The sequence below is a fragment of the Lagenorhynchus albirostris genome, chromosome 16 (assembly GCF_949774975.1).
Source record: "Lagenorhynchus albirostris chromosome 16, mLagAlb1.1, whole genome shotgun sequence".
Lineage (NCBI taxonomy): Eukaryota > Metazoa > Chordata > Mammalia > Artiodactyla > Delphinidae > Lagenorhynchus > Lagenorhynchus albirostris.
Window position 1 is genome coordinate 25,641,792 of NC_083110.1, and position 17,774 is coordinate 25,659,565.

At 53.7% G+C, this 17,774-nt stretch overlaps 2 protein-coding genes across 5 annotated transcripts; both read left to right on the forward strand.

Annotated features, from left to right (window-relative positions):
- The first annotated feature begins 487 nt into the window (after positions 1-487).
- On the forward strand, positions 488-1,768 carry CHCHD1 (coiled-coil-helix-coiled-coil-helix domain containing 1). The gene is made up of 3 exons (XM_060126609.1): positions 488-630; positions 756-874; positions 1,470-1,768. Exons 1-3 carry the CDS (start codon positions 507-509, stop codon positions 1,581-1,583), a joined length of 357 nt encoding a protein of 118 aa, XP_059982592.1. The 5' UTR covers positions 488-506; the 3' UTR covers positions 1,584-1,768.
- A 1,247-nt stretch (positions 1,769-3,015) lies between these two features.
- On the forward strand, positions 3,016-17,707 carry ZSWIM8 (zinc finger SWIM-type containing 8). Of its 4 annotated transcripts, none has more exons than XM_060126602.1 (26): positions 3,016-4,105; positions 6,201-6,354; positions 6,599-6,693; positions 6,867-7,039; positions 7,215-7,322; positions 7,435-7,516; positions 7,637-7,757; positions 8,156-8,357; positions 8,506-8,681; positions 9,056-10,049; positions 10,810-10,941; positions 11,074-11,253; positions 11,356-11,539; positions 11,752-11,850; positions 12,445-12,569; positions 13,018-13,258; positions 13,357-13,515; positions 13,621-13,849; positions 14,027-14,316; positions 14,471-14,694; positions 15,201-15,692; positions 15,936-16,119; positions 16,223-16,399; positions 16,560-16,679; positions 16,935-17,113; positions 17,242-17,586. In XM_060126602.1, exons 1-26 carry the CDS (start codon positions 3,898-3,900, stop codon positions 17,443-17,445), a joined length of 5,532 nt encoding a protein of 1,843 aa, XP_059982585.1. In that variant the 5' UTR covers positions 3,016-3,897; the 3' UTR covers positions 17,446-17,586. The 4 variants fall into 4 exon arrangements, with proteins under 4 accessions (XP_059982585.1, XP_059982583.1, XP_059982587.1 ...); XM_060126600.1 differs by having other exon boundaries at positions 3,017-4,105; positions 17,003-17,113; positions 17,242-17,707; XM_060126604.1 differs by having other exon boundaries at positions 3,018-4,105; positions 15,936-16,095.
- The last annotated feature ends 67 nt before the right edge of the window (positions 17,708-17,774 follow it).

Here is a 17,774-nt window from a genome sequence, read left to right on the forward strand (position 1 = left end):
AGCCTATTTTTCTTCGCGGCTTCGGAGTGGCTCTAAAGATAATCAAAACCAACAGTTCTTAAAGGTTTATTAAAATAAAATCATTCCCAACGTAGCATCTTAAACTTATATTTTGATTCGCTCCCATTCTCTCTGCCCTTGCCTGTGTCAATCACCCTCTAATCCAGACTTTACCACCAGAAACTAGAGTCCATTTATCAGGCCTCTTTCCTGAGTGTTCCCGGCCCAGTACTGCCCCAAGGCTTCAGAGCCCGGAGCCTACAAGAGTCAGCGTAGATTCACAAAAGAGTCCCAAAGACTCTCCTCCTAACCTGCACACGGGTCTGCACCAGCCGTGATCCGACCCCGGCATCAAGGCGACCCCGCCAAGAAAAGAAAAAGGTGCATGCTGGGGCGGGAGCGGGGGGTGGGGGGTGGGAGAGGTTGTCGCCGAGTCTCGTCGAGCTCGTAGGGGTCACGCAGGGTCACGCACGGCGCCGCAGAGCCTGCCGGGAGCTCGGTGAGCAATGGCGACGCCCAGCCTCCGGGGTCGGTTAGCAAGGTTTGGAAACCCGCGGAAGCCCATACTGAAGCCTAACAAGCCCCTCATCCTAGCTAACCGTGTCGGGGAACGGCGCCGGGAGAAGGGCGGTGAGCAGTCGGAGCCGTGGAGGCCCCAGAGCGGAAGTCGGAGGAGTGCAGAGGGCTGCTGGGTGGGAGGGCCGGAAGGTAAGGGTCTCCTTGTGACTGAGGGTCCCCGCGTTCTGCTTCTCCAGAGGCGACTTGTATCACGGAGATGTCAGTAATGATGGCTTGCTGGAAGCAGAATGAATTCCGCGACGAAGCGTGCAAAAAAGAGATCCAGGACTTCTTCGATTGTGCTTCGAGGGCTGAGGTGACAGGAGACTCCTGGGGTGCCCTTTTGGGAGGAAAATGGGGAGCATACAGTAATGATTCTTACTGTCTCTTGCTAGGAGATAAGAAAGTCCCTCTCATTCTAAAAGGGCGAGGAAGTTTTTGGAAGCTACCTGAGTCACGCCAAAGTGGGGAAGGTTACCGTTTTGAAGGCATTGTGATCTTGAGCGATTTGTTTCACTGGTTTTAGCTTTACTTGGTGCAAAATGAGGTTAATATTAGTATCCACCTTACAGAATTTTGTGAGTGTCAGGTGAAGAGATGAATGGGAAAACCACTTTGTAAAGTTTAAATTGCTGTTCAAATAGACATTATTGTCTGAAGTAGAACTAAAGATAGTAAAGGACAGGTTGTTTGGTTTCCAGCCTAGACTTAATTGCCAGCTGGCATGGTAGCTTCAGACCATACAGTCATTCTTGGGTCCCAAGTTCTTTTGATGAAAGGGGACTGGGAAGATGACACCGATCTCCAGGCTGGTTAATACCTTAGTGTGATTTGGGGTGTTGTGAGAACTATTAGCTTTGGTCAGGGCCAACTTTGGAGCTATCATTTTAATTTTTGTTCTGTGTTTTCAGGCAGCCCGAAAAGTGAGATCAATCCAGGAGGACCTGGGAGAGTTGGGGAGTTTACCCCCCAAGAAATTGAATAAGTTGTTAAATAGGTTTCCTAACAAACCTCATGTCAGCTGAAAATGGAGAAGCATTTTCAATGACTGGACTATAGCTTCTGAGAACTATGCAGAGGCATTTTAGAGATGTTTGCACTGCCATGCTGTCTTTGAAGAGTAGGAGGCAAAACACTTTCTTTTACCCTTTGGAATCATTATGTGGGTGGAAATTATGCTTTATGTTGAAATAAAATCCTCTGAAGAGAACTTGGCCTTTTGTTGTGGATTAGGTACTCCCACCATAGTTGAACCTTGTGTCCTCCCCTACACTCTGGAAGGTCTTTGCTCCCTAATTTGCACCAGGTGCAGGACAAAAACCTTTGTCTTGTCCTGCATTTGAAGTCCTGTATACCATTTAATGCCCTTGCCTTTTGATGCATTAAGGATGTTGGAGTCTGTCTATATGCAGAGTTTTTTGCCATCATCTGTAAGTAGCGACTACCTATTTTGTGCATAACCCCTGCAGGGTGCTGCGGGAATAATCAGAAGTTCACAAACTGATGACCCAAAGGTACTGCAGATGAATTTTATTTGGCCCACACAGTTAAAATTTTGTTTTTAAATTAGCTGGCCACATTCAAAAATAGGAAAAATGTCATAAAAAGCCCACTTTTTAGCTTTTCTTAAAAAAATCAAAAGATCTGGCAACCGTAGTTTCTTATTCCCACATGGAAATAAAGATTAATCAAGTAGAGCTGATTATCGTTTGTCTCCATTCTCCAGGGATCTGGCCACAGGACTCTCCTAAATGATGAGACTGAGACTTAATTGGCAATTATCTTCTTTGTGTATCACCTGTTCACTTCTCTCATTAAGTTATCCGCCTAGCTGCTGAAAGCATTTACTTTTGTGACCTCCTGATATTAGAACAGTTGTATAGCATTTTATGTATACTCTGCCCTTCCAGGCATAACTGAGTTAACCTTTTCTATGTACTTTACAGCACATACATCCCTTTAAATGTACAAAGGGATCATTGGGGGTTTTAAAGCTCCAGTGGGATAATTATTAAGATAAAGAAGGGGCCGTGCCTCCTTGACCCCCCCACAGTTACCTCTTTCTATAGTCCACATACCCCATTGGTGGAGCACTGGGCAGTTGCCTGGTTCTGCAAGCTGTTAGGAAGAAGCTCAGTGCTTAGGCATTTTGTACTAGCCTTGGAAGTTCTTAACCTACAGTCAATAGACTCCCAGTAAGAGGTCTGTGAATATGGATGAGAAAAAAATTTTATCTTTAACCACAACTTAAATTGAGTATTTCAATTAGGGCGGTGGGAAACAAACCACAGTATTACTAGCAATACCTATGTGAAATCACAGTATCTCAATATTTAAATTCATCACTTCAATATTATGGTAGTTATTACACTTGATGCTGGATCTTATTTAAAGTATAAATAAAGAAGTACTATGTTACAAATTTGTTTTATTAATATTTTGATAATTGTATTTCAACATAAAAGGTTTCCTTTGTAATTCTTTTGTTTACTTATAAACAATCTGAGAAGGGGGTCTAGGGGCTTCACCAGGCTGTTAAACGGCCCATGGCACAGAAAAAGGCTAGGAACCCCTGGACTCAAAGGCCCCACTGACAAACAGTGCAACTATCCCCTGAAATCAAACGCCGCCTTTTCCTGTTGCTTCGCCAATTAAACCCCATTAAAAAGTCTTCTGGAATGCAGGCTTCTGAACTACAATTCCCAGAAGGTGATGCGGCCCCGGGGCCTATCCGGAGTTAGGACAATAACTCCACCCAATGGTTCCTGTGTTTGTCTCTTGACAGCCTACAACTCCCGACATGCGTGGCGGCTGCTTATTTCTTCGGGACATTATGGACGCCGGGTTATTGCTGGGATCTGTAGTCGTTTCGTATACTTTTGGGGGTTGGCTTCCTCTTACGGTATCTGGGGGTGGGCTCGAGAAAAAAAAGCAGGAAATGTAGCAATTAAACAGGTTCCTTATATCCGCGCGTACCGGCTCGGGTTCCTGGGCGCGCGAGGGCGGAAGTGGTGGTGGCCGGCGCGGCCGGAAGTTCAGATCAGCTGATGGGGGAGGCGGCGCCGCAGCCGCCAAGAGGCCCCGGCTTCCGAGCGCTTCGTCCGGGCCTTGAATCTCGGAGACTGGCCACGATCCCCGTTCACACCTCGCAGTTGGGCAAGGCCCCGTCCCGTGTCTCTCCCAGGCCTGAGATCCTCGCCCGGCACGGCCGCCCTGAGCGCCCCGGCCACCCCCAGCCCCGGCTCGCCCCTCAGGCCCCGGGCCTCCCCGCAGCCCCCGGCCGGCGGCCCAGGCCCCGGATCCGCGGGGGGGGACCCGGCCCCGGGGGGTGCGGGCCCCATGGAGCTGATGTTCGCGGAGTGGGAGGACGGAGAGCGCTTCTCTTTCGAGGATTCGGACCGCTTTGAGGAGGATTCGCTCTGTTCTTTCATCTCCGAGGCCGAGAGCCTCTGCCAGAACTGGCGGGGATGGCGCAAACAGTCAGCGGGGCCCAATTCCCCCACTGGCGGCGGTGGCGGAGGTGGCAGTGGCGGTACCAGAATGCGAGGTGAGGGTGAGCTGGAAGGAGGGGAGCGGGCAGGCCCTGCTCCGGCCTTGCTCGAGAGCTGTCCCTGCTCGGGAGCTGTCCCAAGCTGTCCCTGCTCGGGAGCTGTTCAGGACTCGCTTTTCCGGTCTTCCTGGGGCTGCCTTCTCCACACCTGCCTGCCTGCCTGCCTGTGTGTGTGTGTGTGTGTGTGTTGGAGTGATGGCTGGGAAATTCTGGGTTGGATAGGATTAAAGACAGAAAGTAGATCTTCTGTGGTTCATTTGCCGTAAGAGATGGGGTAAAGGAGAAGAATTCCCTCTTTGACTTGGGAGTACTTACCGAGTTCAGCCTGAGGCAGGCCAGAAAATAGAAAAGAATGTGGGTAGGGGGTGGATTGTGAAGAAGTGACCACTTGAGGTGTGTCACCCCATTGCAAAGTGTATTGGGAGCTTCTTGATTCAAGGTGATGATCTCTGATCCCCGTTGCACCAAGAAGGGATTCCACCCAGAGCAAAGTGGAGGTGAACTGGCCTACGAGAGGGGTGTCACATAGGTTTAGATCAGAGACTTGGTTCCTGGCCATATTGAACATCTGTCAGAAGCCAAGCCTGGGACCACTGTACTAAAGCCTTAGATTTCCTTCATCTGGGGCCTGGGGAAGAGTGTGCGTACTTGACTCTCGAGTCTCGTGAAACACTCTTCTTGCTTTTCACTTGAGTTTCTTTCATCCTTGGGTCTTTCTGATGAGTGCTGTGAAGAATTTTGCTTTTGTTAAAGAGGATGGAGAAGAGAGTGATAACAGAAGCCCCGCAGACTCAGGACTCACCACATTCTTGCCTTCTTCAAGGCACAGTTTGAGCTTCATTGGAAGTGGACTTTTTTCACCAGTTGAGGGGTTTAATTTGTGATTCTACTCTGGACATTCTAAGGTCCTGTTTTCAAAAGGCCCCGGAGAGATTTCCAGCACCCCTTAGGGACAGAGGGAAATTTACATGTGTCACTGTTTAGGAGTGGTAATATTTACCTTCATTTGGAGAGATAGCATATGCCCTGTACACACACACACCATAGGTAGTTTCGCTATGGGTCTTCTATGGGCTCTTTGCTTCTTTCATACTTGCATGTGTGGGTAGGCTTAGAGCTCCCTCACTTTGAGGGAAGTAACTGAAGATGGTGGTGAAGATTTTCAACATATTGGTATCTTTATGAACAGGTTAAAATCTAGGAAAGCACGGCATTCCCCCCCTCCCCCGCCAACCCTACCCTTTTTCAGTTGCTCATTTATAAAATAAGAAGACTGACTTTTTATTTAGAAAGGTTCCTTTCAGCACCATTATTTTCTATATGTCTTTTAATCTGACTAGCAATTTGGTGAGATATGCAGTCTGTTGCGTTTCACTGCTTTTTGATTAAAACAGTGTGGGAAACTTTGAATGGTAGCTCCATCTTACTCCAGGTGAGTCCAGGAGTGGCAACCAGGTTCCCTTGGGGTAACCTCTCCACCCCCAACCCACACCCCAGGGCATCCACTGTGGGAAGCCAGGGCTCAGGTGTGCCAAAGAAAGTGCAGACTCTCTCTTGCTTCTGGAGGTCCTCCCAACTCTTCTGGGCTCTGGCCTATCTTCCCTCCTTAGATGGAAGCATGGAGTCATTTAGAGGGATAGTAAAAAAAAAAAGGGGATAGTAAAAAAGAAAGGGACAGTAAAAAAAAGCACTTAGAGAAGCGAATGCCAGGGGAGATATATACACAATGTAATATGAATCTCAAGTGCTAGGTATATGGGAAATTAGATGCCAAGCCAGGTGAGACTCATTACTTGCTAGGATCCTGGGACACACCTGTTTGGCTAGGAGTTTCTGGGATATCCCTGGTATCTTCTAGCAGGCTGTAGGCTGGGGATTGCTTAGCTCCCCTTCCCCAGATGGAGTCTTAAGGGTTAGTGTATCCTCACAGGAGGGTCCCTTGGTTTTTCATCCAGATGTCCTCTTTCCTTCATAGTGAAGGCGGGGAGGGGGGAGGGCGCATCAAGATGTGGCATTGGCATCGGTGCCAAATAATCATGGCCCTTTTTGTTTCCCCTCCTCTTTCCCCTTACCTCAACCTTTGTTTCCAAAGATGGACTGGTGATCCCACTGGTGGAGCTGTCAGCAAAACAGGTGGCGTTTCATATCCCATTTGAAGTGGTGGAGAAAGTTTACCCCCCGGTGCCTGAGCAGCTCCAACTCCGAATTGCTTTTTGGAGCTTCCCTGAGAATGAAGAGGATATTCGGTGAGGCTAAAGGACTGACGGTGGGGAGTGGGGTCCTGATGTTCCACACCGTGCGCTGGGCTTCCTACGGAACAAAGGGCACCGTACTTGGGGCTGCGGTAAGGAGGCAGCCGGGGCAGGGAGTACCTGGGATTTTCCCCAGCACGATATGACACTGGGGAGTGCCCGGGGCATGGTGGTCTCTGACAGGGTCTGTGGAAGGGTATTTGCTGCATTGTGGCTATGTCTTCTTCTTCACTCCCAGACTGTATTCCTGCCTGGCCAACGGCAGTGCAGATGAGTTCCAGCGAGGGGATCAGCTATTCCGCATGAGGGCTGTGAAGGACCCCCTGCAGATTGGTAAGGGCCCCTCACCAATTGGTACTTCCTGCTCCTCCCACCCCCTGTGTTAAGAATTAAGGAACTACTGCAAGAAGCTGGAGCAGGTTGTCTGAAGAACTGCAGGGCCAGGGTCAAGGGCAGAGACCTGTGTCTTGGTGGCTCTCCCTGACCATACCTATGTTTCTCCCCAGGGTTCCACCTGAGTGCTACAGTGGTGCCACCTCAGATGGTCCCCCCCAAAGGGGCCTACAACGTGGCTGTGATGTTTGACCGCTGCCGGGTCACTTCCTGCAGCTGCACCTGTGGGGCTGGGGCCAAATGGTGCACCCACGTCGTGGCACTCTGTCTCTTCCGCATCCACAACGTGAGGCCCTCCCAATTTATCCTGGCCCTATTCTCCGCTCCACCCCCCCTTCTCTGCTGCATGCCTGGCCACAATGTGAGCCCCCTCTCCTCTCCTACTCTGCCTCTCTGTCCCCAGCTCCGATGTCAGCAAGCCTTTTCCCAGATTGTTTCATTTCTCTCGGTGTTCCCTTCAGGCTTCTGCAGTCTGCCTGCGGGCCCCAGTGTCAGAGTCCCTGTCTCGACTGCAGAGGGACCAGCTGCAGAAGTTTGCTCAGTACCTCATCAGTGAGCTCCCTCAGCAGGTGAGGGAGGTTGACACACCCTCTCTGACTAGTCCAGGGCTGCATATCAGCCTTCCTGTTAGGCCCAGGCCTCCTTGGGTCACTTCTGCCTTTGTGTCCCTTTCCCCCTCAGATCCTGCCCACAGCCCAGCGTCTCCTGGATGAACTCCTCTCCTCCCAGTCAACAGCCATCAATACAGTATGTGGAGCCCCGGGTGAGTGTGGTGAGAAAGAAGGGCAGCAGGAAGAAAGCAAGCTTGGGGGTGCAGAGCGCCACTTACTAAAGGCGAATCCAGGCTCCTACCTTTAGGTGACTGACTGCCTGTCACCCCCAGACCCCACAGCAGGGCCGTCTGCCTCCGATCAGAGTACTTGGTATTTGGATGAATCAACACTCACTGACAACATCAAGAAGACACTGCACAAGTTCTGTGGCCCCTCCCCTGTGGTGTTCAGGTAAACAGGATCTCTTCATGCCTGTGTCTGTGGTGGGAGGGGCGCATCCCTCGGGCCATGGCCAGTTTCTTTGTTTTAGTAATGGATACCTCTCCCACTCCCCCCCTCACTCTTACACTGCCTGGCGCACACGACATGTTACTAGTGAAATCAGTGGGTGATGATAATTTTATGTAGTCACAGAGTGGTCTGTCCTTAGGTAGAGCAGGAGTTATTTTGCTTCCTTTCAGCGATTGGGAAACTGAGGCAGAGGGCGATTAAGAATTTTTGTCTGGGTCATACTTTTTCCCCTGTACTCTGTATTTTGACCCCTTTTGTGTCAAAGTCCTGTTGCTCTTTCACCTGCTTTATTCAGCCCCATCTTAGGGTCATCATTTTCCACTCTGCGACTTTCACAGTGATGTGAACTCCATGTATCTGTCTTCCACGGAGCCTCCGGCTGCTGCTGAATGGGCATGTCTGCTGCGCCCACTGAGGGGCCGCGAGCCAGAGGGAGTCTGGAACTTGCTTAGCATCGTGCGGGAGATGTTCAAGCGGAGGGACAGCAATGCTGCCCCCTTGTTGGAAATCCTCACCGACCAGTGCCTCACCTACGAACAGGTAATCCCGTAGAGCTGGGGAGGCCCGTGCTGGCTCATCCTCTCCCTCCCTTAACCGCACTCCCCTCTTGCTGACAGGGACACTGCGTGGGGCTCCTCTGTCTTCCTCTAAGTTGTTAGGTTCATCTCAGAGTCCTCTTTGTTTCCAGATAACAGGCTGGTGGTACAGCGTGCGCACCTCAGCCTCACACAGCAGCGCCAGTGGGCACACAGGCCGCAGCAACGGGCAATCAGAGGTGGCGGCCCACGCATGCGCCAGCATGTGTGACGAGATGGTCACACTGTGGAGGCTGGCTGTGCTGGACCCTGCGCTCAGCCCCCAGCGGTGAGTCTCCCCCGAGGCTCACCACCGCCGGGAGATGGGGCCAGCCCTGGACAGACCGAGCCCTCATCTCCTGTACATAGACACACGTACCATTTTTCTAGTCCTAGGGAAATTGGAGGTGCTGAGCATTAGGGTTTCCAGTGATTTATGAGTTCTTTTCCTGAGAGGCTTTCTTCCATCCCTCCTCTAAATAACCCACTTTCCCAAATCCCTGAGTATTCGAGTGATGTCTATGGGGCTGGCTCAAGAAGCACTTCCTGGGGTCCTTCCCTGTGCCCCGCTTCTGGGGAATACCATCTCCCTGTTTCCTCCTGTCCCTGCTTGGCGCAGTGTAGGCCCCACAAGCCCTCCTGGCCCCCACTTTGTTCCCACAGGCGCCGGGAGCTGTGTGTGCAGCTGCGCCAGTGGCAGCTGAAGGTGATTGAGAACGTGAAGCGGGGACAGCACAAGAAGACCCTGGAGCGGCTCTTCCCTGGCTTCCGGCCGGCAGTGGAGGCCTGCTACTTCAACTGGGAAGAGGCCTACCCCCTTCCCGGTGTCACCTACAGTGCCACTGACAGGAAGCTGGCCCTGTGCTGGGCCCGAGCCCTGCCCCCTCGGCCAGGTGCCTCCCGATCTGGGGGCCTGGAAGAATCCCGGGAGCGGCCCCGCCCTCTTCCTGCCGAGCCAGCTGTGCGGCCCAAGGAGGCTGGGGCCAAGCGCAAGGGATTGGGTGAGGGGGTCCTCTCATCGCAGCGGGGTCCCCGCCGCCTCTCGGCTGAGGGGGGAGATAAGGCTCTGCATAAGATGGGTCCAGGTGGGGGCAAAGCCAAAGCATTGGGGGGGGCTGGCAGTGGGGGCAAGGGCTCAGCAGGCAGCGGGAGCAAGCGACGGCTGAGCAGTGAAGACAGCTCCCTGGAGCCGGATCTGGCTGAGATGAGCCTGGATGATAGCAGCCTGGCCCTGGGTGCAGAGGCCAGCACCTTTGGTGGATTCCCGGAGAGCCCACCACCCTGCCCTCACCCTGGTGGCTCCCGAGGCCCTTCTACCTTCCTTCCTGAACCTCCAGATACTTACGAAGAAGATGGTGGCGTGTACTTCTCAGAAGGGCCTGAGCCTTCCACAGCCTCTGCTGGCCCCCCTGGCCTACTGCCCAGGGAGCTTTGTACCCGGGACGACCTCGCTTCCACAGATGAGAGTGGTAATGGGCTCCCTAAAACCAAAGAGGCAGCCCCTGCGGTTGGAGAGGAGGAGGATGACTACCAGGCGTATTATCTGAATGCCCAGGATGGCGCTGGGGGCGAGGAAGAGAAGGCTGAGGGCGGGGCTGGGGAGGAACACGACCTGTTTGCAGGACTGAAGCCACTGGAACAGGAGAGCCGCATGGAGGTGAGGGGGCTTGGAGGGGACTCTGAGGGTGCCTCTTAGCCATAGCTGGGAGAGGGACCGCCTGCCTCTGGTTGCGAGTGACAGGACTGTTGTGTGACTATTAAGAATCCTGCAGCAGGCTCCTAACTGGACTCGCTGCCTGCAGTCCATTCTCTTCTCTCCATGTTGATCTTCCTGGAATGTATAATTTTGTCACTCTGCTGCTTAAAACTCTTCAGTGGTTTCCCATTACCCTTAGGGTGAAGATGAAGGTCCTTGGCATGACCTATGAGGCTTCACTTGTTCTGAACTTTGTCTGCTTCTCCAGCCTCATCTAGCTACTATGTCAGCTATACTACACTCAGTTGAGCCGTTCCTGTAGCTTGCCATGCTCTCTCTTACATACATAGTTTTGTACGGATTGGCCTTTCTGTCTGGAATATTCTTCCCTCATCTTACCTGGTTAGCCCCTGTTTCTTCTTCAGGCCTCAGAGATCTTAGAGATCATGTCCTCTAGGAGGTCTTCCCTGAGACTGCCCCTCTGCCCCAAGTCCCATTGAGGTATCCTGCTCATCGGCTCCCCTCTGGACCTTTCCCAGTACTAGCCAGCTTCACACCTGTTTGTGTGTTTATGTGTCTGTTTCTCTAATGGGCTGTGAGTCTCTGTGGTATACCCAGGACTAGCATAGGGCCCAGTGTATAGCAAGTGCTCATGGGATATTTGCTGCATGAGTGAGTATGGTGTCCTGCAACATGTTTGGTGCCCATGTCCTCTTTCCAGATATTATTTGCCTGTGCTGAGGCCTTGCATGCGCACGGCTATAGCAGTGAGGCCTCCCGCCTCACCGTGGAGCTTGCCCAGGACTTGCTAGCCAACCCACCTGACCTCAAGGTAGAGCCGCCCCCTGCCAAGGTGAGAGAGAACCCCCCCTCCCTCTCCAGTTACCCATAACCCTCTCCCACGCCCCACCCCAGGCTAGAGTCTCCTCCCTCCACCAAGGCGAGTCAGACTCATCTGCCTGCCTCCTTGTGCTTCCCTCTTTAGGGCAAGAAGAACAAGGTTTCTACAAGCCGTCAGACCTGGGTGGCTACCAACACCCTGACCAAGGCGGCCTTCCTGTTAACAGTGCTAAGTGAGCGCCCAGAGCACCACAACCTGGCCTTCCGAGTGGGCATGTTTGCCTTGGAGCTACAGCGGCCCCCAGCTTCCACCAAGGCCTTGGAGGTCAGAAGTTCTATCTGAATCTTGCACTGCCATCTCCTCAGAGACTCACACCGTGATCTCCATTGGGGTGATTGAGGTCTTAGTTCCTCCCTATGCCCTCAGGTGAAGCTGGCATATCAGGAGTCTGAGGTGGCCACCCTGCTCAAGAAGATTCCTCTGGGTCCGAGTGAGATGAGTACTGTGCGCTGCCGGGCAGAGGAGCTTCGGGAGGGGACACTCTGTGATTATCGGCCTGTTTTGCCTCTCATGTTGGCCAGTTTCATCTTTGATGTTCTCTGTACTCCAGGTATGATGCCTGACACTACAGAAAGTGGGGAACTGGGGCAGGGGTAGCTTTCTCTAAAGAGAAACCAAGAGCCCCAAGGCTCTGAATCGCCTGTAAGAAGCATCGGGCAGCTTCATGGAAGGATCTGGAATGATGAGTGTCTTGGGTTTTTTCCCTTTTCATTCTGTCCCATGGTACTTCTGTCTTCTTAACTTACCCCAAATTTTATCCAGTGGTTTCTCCCACGGGTTCCCGGCCCCCAAGTCGCAACTGGAACAACGAGATGCCTGGGGATGAGGAGCTGGGATTTGAAGCAGCAGTTGCTGCCTTGGGTGAGTCTGTCAGTGTCTTGAGCACATCTGTGAGCTAAGCCTGGCCCAGGCCTTGAAGTGCATGAGACATGAGCCCTCTTCTGAAGGGGCTCTATGGTAAGGGGAAAGCCAGCGTGACGTGTATGTGCCATGACACATAGTGCCTACGAGACTGAAGAATTGAGGGCAAAAACGAGGACTATGAATGTTCGGTGTTATAAGGACAGCAAAACAGGACTCTAGGGAAAGGCCTTAGGAAGGGGATAGAGTATGGAATATGGGTTAAAAGATCAGTTAAGTTCTAGGTAGGGGGACAAAACACTGTGAGTAAAGACGCAGGGGCAATCAAGTCTTCATGAGTGGGGAGCCCAACTTCCCTGAAGTGATGGATATGTTGGGGTGATAGAGAAGGCCAAATTATGAAGGTCTTAAAAAGCAGACCAGAGCTTAGGCCGGATGTATTAGGCAGTGGGCACCTTCCATAGGGAAGGTGGGTTGGACCAGGAGAACTCCTTACTTCACATGCTAGTGGCTGGGGAGCCCTGGCCTGTTTACCCTTGGCTGTCTTTCAAGTTATGGCCACTCACAAACCCCATGAGCGCCTCTTTCTCACAGGCATGAAGACAACAGTGAGTGAGGCGGAGCATCCCCTGCTATGTGAAGGCACACGTCGGGAGAAGGGTGACCTGGCCCTGGCACTAATGATCACTTACAAAGACGACCAGGCCAAACTCAAAAAGGTAAGGGATTGAGGTACTGGGATTTCGACAGGCAGAGAGAGCAAATTTTATCACCTTTCTCAGGGGTTTCTAGTATAATGGAAGGGCTATTCTACGTACAGGAGATACCGGGGGAATCTTGGGAACACCTCGTAAAGAACGTGAGAGACCAGTGGTTCTTATAGGAATGCTTGGGCTTGGGGTGGAAGAAGAGAAACTGGGGGCATAAAGTCGTTCATTCATTCATTTATTTCAATATGTATTGAATATCAATATACTTAGTCCTGTGGTAAATGTTATAGGGGATACCAAGATATGTAAGCCAGCCCCTGTCTTCCAGCAGGTTCTCCTGTGGTTAGAACTGGGAAAGTCTTCCTGAGGAGGAAGTATTAAGCTGTTTCAAGGAGAAAGAAAAGTAATAGAAGTCAGGAGATAAAGGGCATCCAGTCACCGCTTCTCTGTCTTTCAGATCTTAGACAAACTCTTGGACCGAGAGAGCCAGACGCATAAACCACAGACACTGAGTTCGTTCTACTCATCTAGCCGCCCGGCCACAGCCAGCCAGAGGTCTCCTTCAAAGCATGGGGGCCCATCTGCTCCAGGGGCCCTGCAACCTCTGACCTCAGGCTCTGCAGGGCCTGCTCAGCCAGGGAGTGTGGCAGGGGCTGGGCCAGGCCCCACTGAGGGCTTCACAGAGAAGAATGTGCCTGGTGAGGTGGGGGCACTGGGCAGGGGGGATGTGTGGTATGGAGCTGTGTTGGGCCCCCCTTTCCCAGGCTCATCCCAATGTCCTGTCTTCCCTACGCAGAGAGTTCCCCACATTCCCCCTGTGAGGGTCTCCCATCTGAGGCAGCTTTGACCCCAAGACCAGAGGGAAAGGTCCCCAGCCGCTTGGCACTTGGCAGCCGTGGAGGCTACAATGGACGGGGCTGGGGCTCACCAGGGCGGCCTAAGAAGAAGCACACAGGTAACAACCCATGGGATGACATGGAGGGAAGGAGATTCCTGAAGGTTGGAGTCTGAATTCTGGAGCTTCTGACTTCTGAGACTGTCTTGTCTTGGGGGGGGTTAGGCATGGCCAGCATTGACAGCAGTGCCCCTGAAACAACGTCGGATAGCTCCCCAACCTTAAGCCGGAGGCCACTTCGAGGGGGCTGGGCCCCTACCTCCTGGGGCCGAGGACAGGACAGTGACAGCATTAGCAGCTCTTCCTCAGACTCCCTTGGCTCCTCGTCCTCCAGTGGAAGTCGCCGGGCCAGTGCCAGTGGAGGGGCCCGGGCGAAGACAGTTGAAGTTGGCAGGTCAGTGGGAAAAAACATCCTTGTCTTCTGACCTGGCCCACCCCGAGAGCCACATCCCTAGTGTAATCCAACTGTTGTCTCCGTCAGCATCCTCACTTACCCTGGTCTTTTCCAACCTACCTGGACACCCACCTCAGAGAAACCCCAATCCCTGTCCCTACCCCATTGCCCCTTCAGGTACAAGGGCCGCCGTCCTGAGAGTCATGCCCCCCATGTACCCAATCAGCCGTCAGAGGCAGCTGCACACTTCTACTTCGAGCTGGCGAAGACGGTGCTGATCAAGGCAGGGGGCAACAGCAGCACTTCCATTTTCACACATCCATCTTCCTCAGGGGGCCACCAGGGTCCTCACCGTAACCTGCACCTTTGCGCCTTCGAGATTGGGCTTTATGCCCTTGGCCTGCACAACTTTGTTTCTCCCAACTGGCTCTCACGTACTTACTCTTCCCACGTTTCCTGGATTACAGGTAAATCCAGCATCTTGATTTGGGTATGGGAAGGGGATTAATCGATGATGATAAGTCATATCCTTGTGGAGTTACTGACCTGATAGGAGAGATGCCATTCCCATTCCCATTGCCCGTGCTAACCCCACTCTGCTTTTCTCTCCTTTTCCTGAAGGCCAGGCAATGGAGATTGGCAGTGCAGCCCTGACTATACTGGTAGAATGCTGGGATGGGCACCTGACACCCCCTGAGGTTGCATCCCTGGCTGACAGGGCATCACGGGCACGAGACTCCAATATGGTGAGGGCAGCGGCGGAACTAGCCCTAAGCTGCCTGCCTCATGCCCATGCGTTGAACCCCAATGAGATCCAGCGGGCCCTGGTGCAGTGCAAGGAGCAGGTATTTTTACAGGCAATTGCGGACCTGCTTTGGGGCATCTGGGCAGGGAGGTTGGGTCCAGCTCCTGATTCCCATATCCTGGAGTTCACAAACTATCCAGTTGGTCCTCTCATGGTGACACTTGACATAGTAATGTGCTTTCACATCTACTACATCCTTTACCTTACAACTCTGAGAACAGATTATTCGTATTTCATAGGTAAGGAGATGTGGCCTATAGTCTAGGGACCAAGATGATCACCGGGATGGAGTCCTTAGGGGAAGCCTCAGGGAGATGATGGGACTTGGCTGGGAGTAGCTAAATTAGTTTGGAACTGGGACTGGTCAACAAGTATTTGTTCATTGTGTGAAGCACTCACTGCTCTGACACTGACTCTGGGCACTGGCCCTGACCTTAGATGCCTCCCCAGGAACCAGCCAACTCTGAGGGAGACATTGGAATGTCATCTAGAACTGTCCCTGAGTAAAGCCCTTCCCCCTCAACCCTCTTTGCCCCTCCCTTCCAGGATAACCTGATGTTGGAGAAGGCCTGCATGGCAGTGGAAGAGGCGGCTAAGGGTGGGGGCGTATACCCCGAAGTGTTGTTTGAGGTTGCTCACCAGTGGTTCTGGCTATATGAGCAAACAGCAGGTGGCTCATCCACAGCCCGTGAAGGGGCTACAAGCTGTAGTGCCAGTGGGATCAGGGCAGCTGGGGAGGCTGGGCGGGGGCTGCCTGAGGGCAGGGGGGTCCCAGGGACTGAGCCGGTTACAGTGGCGGCGGCGGCAGCAGCAGTGACAGCAGCCACAGTGGTGCCAGTCATCTCGGTGGGGTCCAGTTTATATCCGGGTCCAGGACTGGGGCATGGTCATTCCCCTGGCCTGCACCCCTACACTGCTCTACAGCCCCACCTGCCCTGCAGCCCTCAATACCTCACCCACCCAGCTCACCCCGCCCACCCCATGCCTCATATGCCCCGGCCTGCCGTCTTCCCTGTGCCCAGCTCTGCATACCCACAGGTGAGTATGCAATGTTCTACTGGAGATTGGGCATGTGGGAGCACATTGGGAGTTCACGGGGGGTTGGAGTGGGGTACTCCGGGAGGATAACAGGGCTGTCCAAGAGTCCTGGTGAGGTGGCGGGAGTCGGGGGACCCAGCCCAACTAAGATAAGAAATGCAGGATACCCAGCTGTGGGATGAACGGGGAAGAGCTACATCCTAATATAATTTGGAATCTTCCTTTTTTTCTTCCCGCCTCGAGGGTGTGCATCCTGCATTCCTGGGGGCTCAGTACCCTTACTCGGTGACTCCCCCCTCACTTGCCGCCACTGCTGTGTCTTTCCCCGTCCCTTCCATGGCACCCATCACAGTACATCCCTACCACACAGAGCCAGGGCTCCCACTGCCCACCAGTGTGGCCTGTGAGTTGTGGGGACAGGGAACAGGTGAATGGAGGGGAGGCACACCGGGCAGGGGAGGAGGGGAGGGAATCCTCTGTGTCCCTCTCTGGGCTCTGAGTTCCTCATGTGGCTTTCATCCCACCCTCAGTGAGCAGTGTCCATCCAGCTTCCACGTTTCCGGCCATCCAGGGTGCCTCACTGCCTGCCCTGCCCACACAGCCCAGCCCTCTGGTGAGCGGGGGTTTTCCACCACCTGAGGAGGAGACTCACAGTCAGCCTGTCAACCCGCACAGCCTACACCACCTGCACGCCGCCTACCGTGTCGGTGAGAGGAGGGCCCTTCCTGTGCCCCCACCTGCAGCCAGAGACTCTTCCATGACCCCTCCCCACCATACCTCTTAATTGGTTTACCGTGGGGTCAGGTACGAGGCTGAGGTAGAGGGTGGAGGACGCACCCTCACCACGTGCCCACCCTTTTCTCCCAGGGATGCTGGCACTGGAGATGCTGGGTCGCCGGGCACACAATGATCACCCCAACAACTTCTCCCGCTCCCCCCCCTACACTGATGATGTCAAATGGTTGCTGGGGCTGGCAGCAAAGCTGGGTAACACCTCCCCTCCCCAGGACCATTGTCCGCCCTCACCTGCTCCCCCCACCTTCCCATCCCAGACCTCCTTCCTAGCTCTTGCTCAGAGTTGAGGCCTTGGTCGGGTATGTGTGCGTGCGCGAGGGGCGGGGGGCTACCTCAGCTCCTGGGGTGGAGGGAGGCTCTCTGCCAGGCCAGAGCTGAGAGATTAAAGTTGGGTCCCTAGGGCAGAGGTGGCCACCCCCGTCTCATGCCCCTCCCCCTGCCCCCCAGGAGTGAACTACGTGCACCAGTTCTGTGTGGGGGCAGCCAAGGGGGTGCTGAGCCCGTTTGTGCTGCAGGAGATCGTCATGGAGACGCTGCAGCGGCTGAGCCCCGCTCATGCCCACAACCACCTGCGTGCCCCGGCCTTCCACCAACTGGTGCAGCGCTGCCAGCAGGCATACATGCAGGTGATAACCCAGGAAGTATGGAGCAGGGTGGAACACCTCCTGGGCAGGCAGGGAACAGATCACCCAGCACGCCAGGGCGGAGGGGCCTGGTTCTGTGCTTAGTGGCTTATCCTCCCCACGTCTTCCAGTACATCCACCACCGCTTGATTCACCTGACCCCTGCCGACTACGACGACTTTGTGAACGCGATCCGCAGTGCTCGCAGCGCCTTCTGCCTGACACCCATGGGCATGATGCAGTTCAACGACATCCTGCAGAATCTCAAGCGCAGCAAACAGACCAAGGAGCTGTGGCAGCGGGTCTCACTCGAGATGACCACCTTCTCCCCCTGAGTCTGGCCCCCCTAGGGCCCTATACAGGGACACAGGCCTGTGGCTATGGGGACCCCTCACAAAGGGGGAACGAATCTTGGCTGGACAGATCATCCCCACTCAGTTCCCTGGTAGCCCAGACTGGCAGCTGTTCTTGGGGCCAAGATGTCTCAGACCCTAGAAGCCTAGGGTTGGGGGAGACAGCCCTGTCTGGGAGGGGGCGTTGGGTGGCCTCTGGTATTTATTTGGCATTTATAAATATATAAACTTCTTTTTTACTCTCGTCTGCCTGGGCCTTTCCCTTCTTTCCCTCCATGTGTGGATGAACCTTGAACTGGGGCAGAGGAAAA

Bases quoted from the DNA above. Each gene is read 5' to 3' on its own strand.
- CHCHD1 (XM_060126609.1), top strand. From the start codon at position 507: ATGGCGACGCCCAGCCTCCGGGGTCGGTTAGCAAGGTTTGGAAACCCG. The intron at 631-755 runs GTGAGCAGTCGG...CTGCTTCTCCAG, and splicing joins ACGGCGCCGGGAGAAGGGCG to AGGCGACTTGTATCACGGAG. The intron at 875-1,469 runs GTGACAGGAGAC...CTGTGTTTTCAG, and splicing joins ATTGTGCTTCGAGGGCTGAG to GCAGCCCGAAAAGTGAGATC.
- ZSWIM8 (XM_060126600.1), top strand. From the start codon at position 3,898: ATGGAGCTGATGTTCGCGGAGTGGGAGGACGGAGAGCGCTTCTCTTTC. The intron at 7,517-7,636 runs GTGAGTGTGGTG...TGTCACCCCCAG, and splicing joins TACAGTATGTGGAGCCCCGG to ACCCCACAGCAGGGCCGTCT. The intron at 17,114-17,241 runs GTGATAACCCAG...CACGTCTTCCAG, and splicing joins GCCAGCAGGCATACATGCAG to TACATCCACCACCGCTTGAT.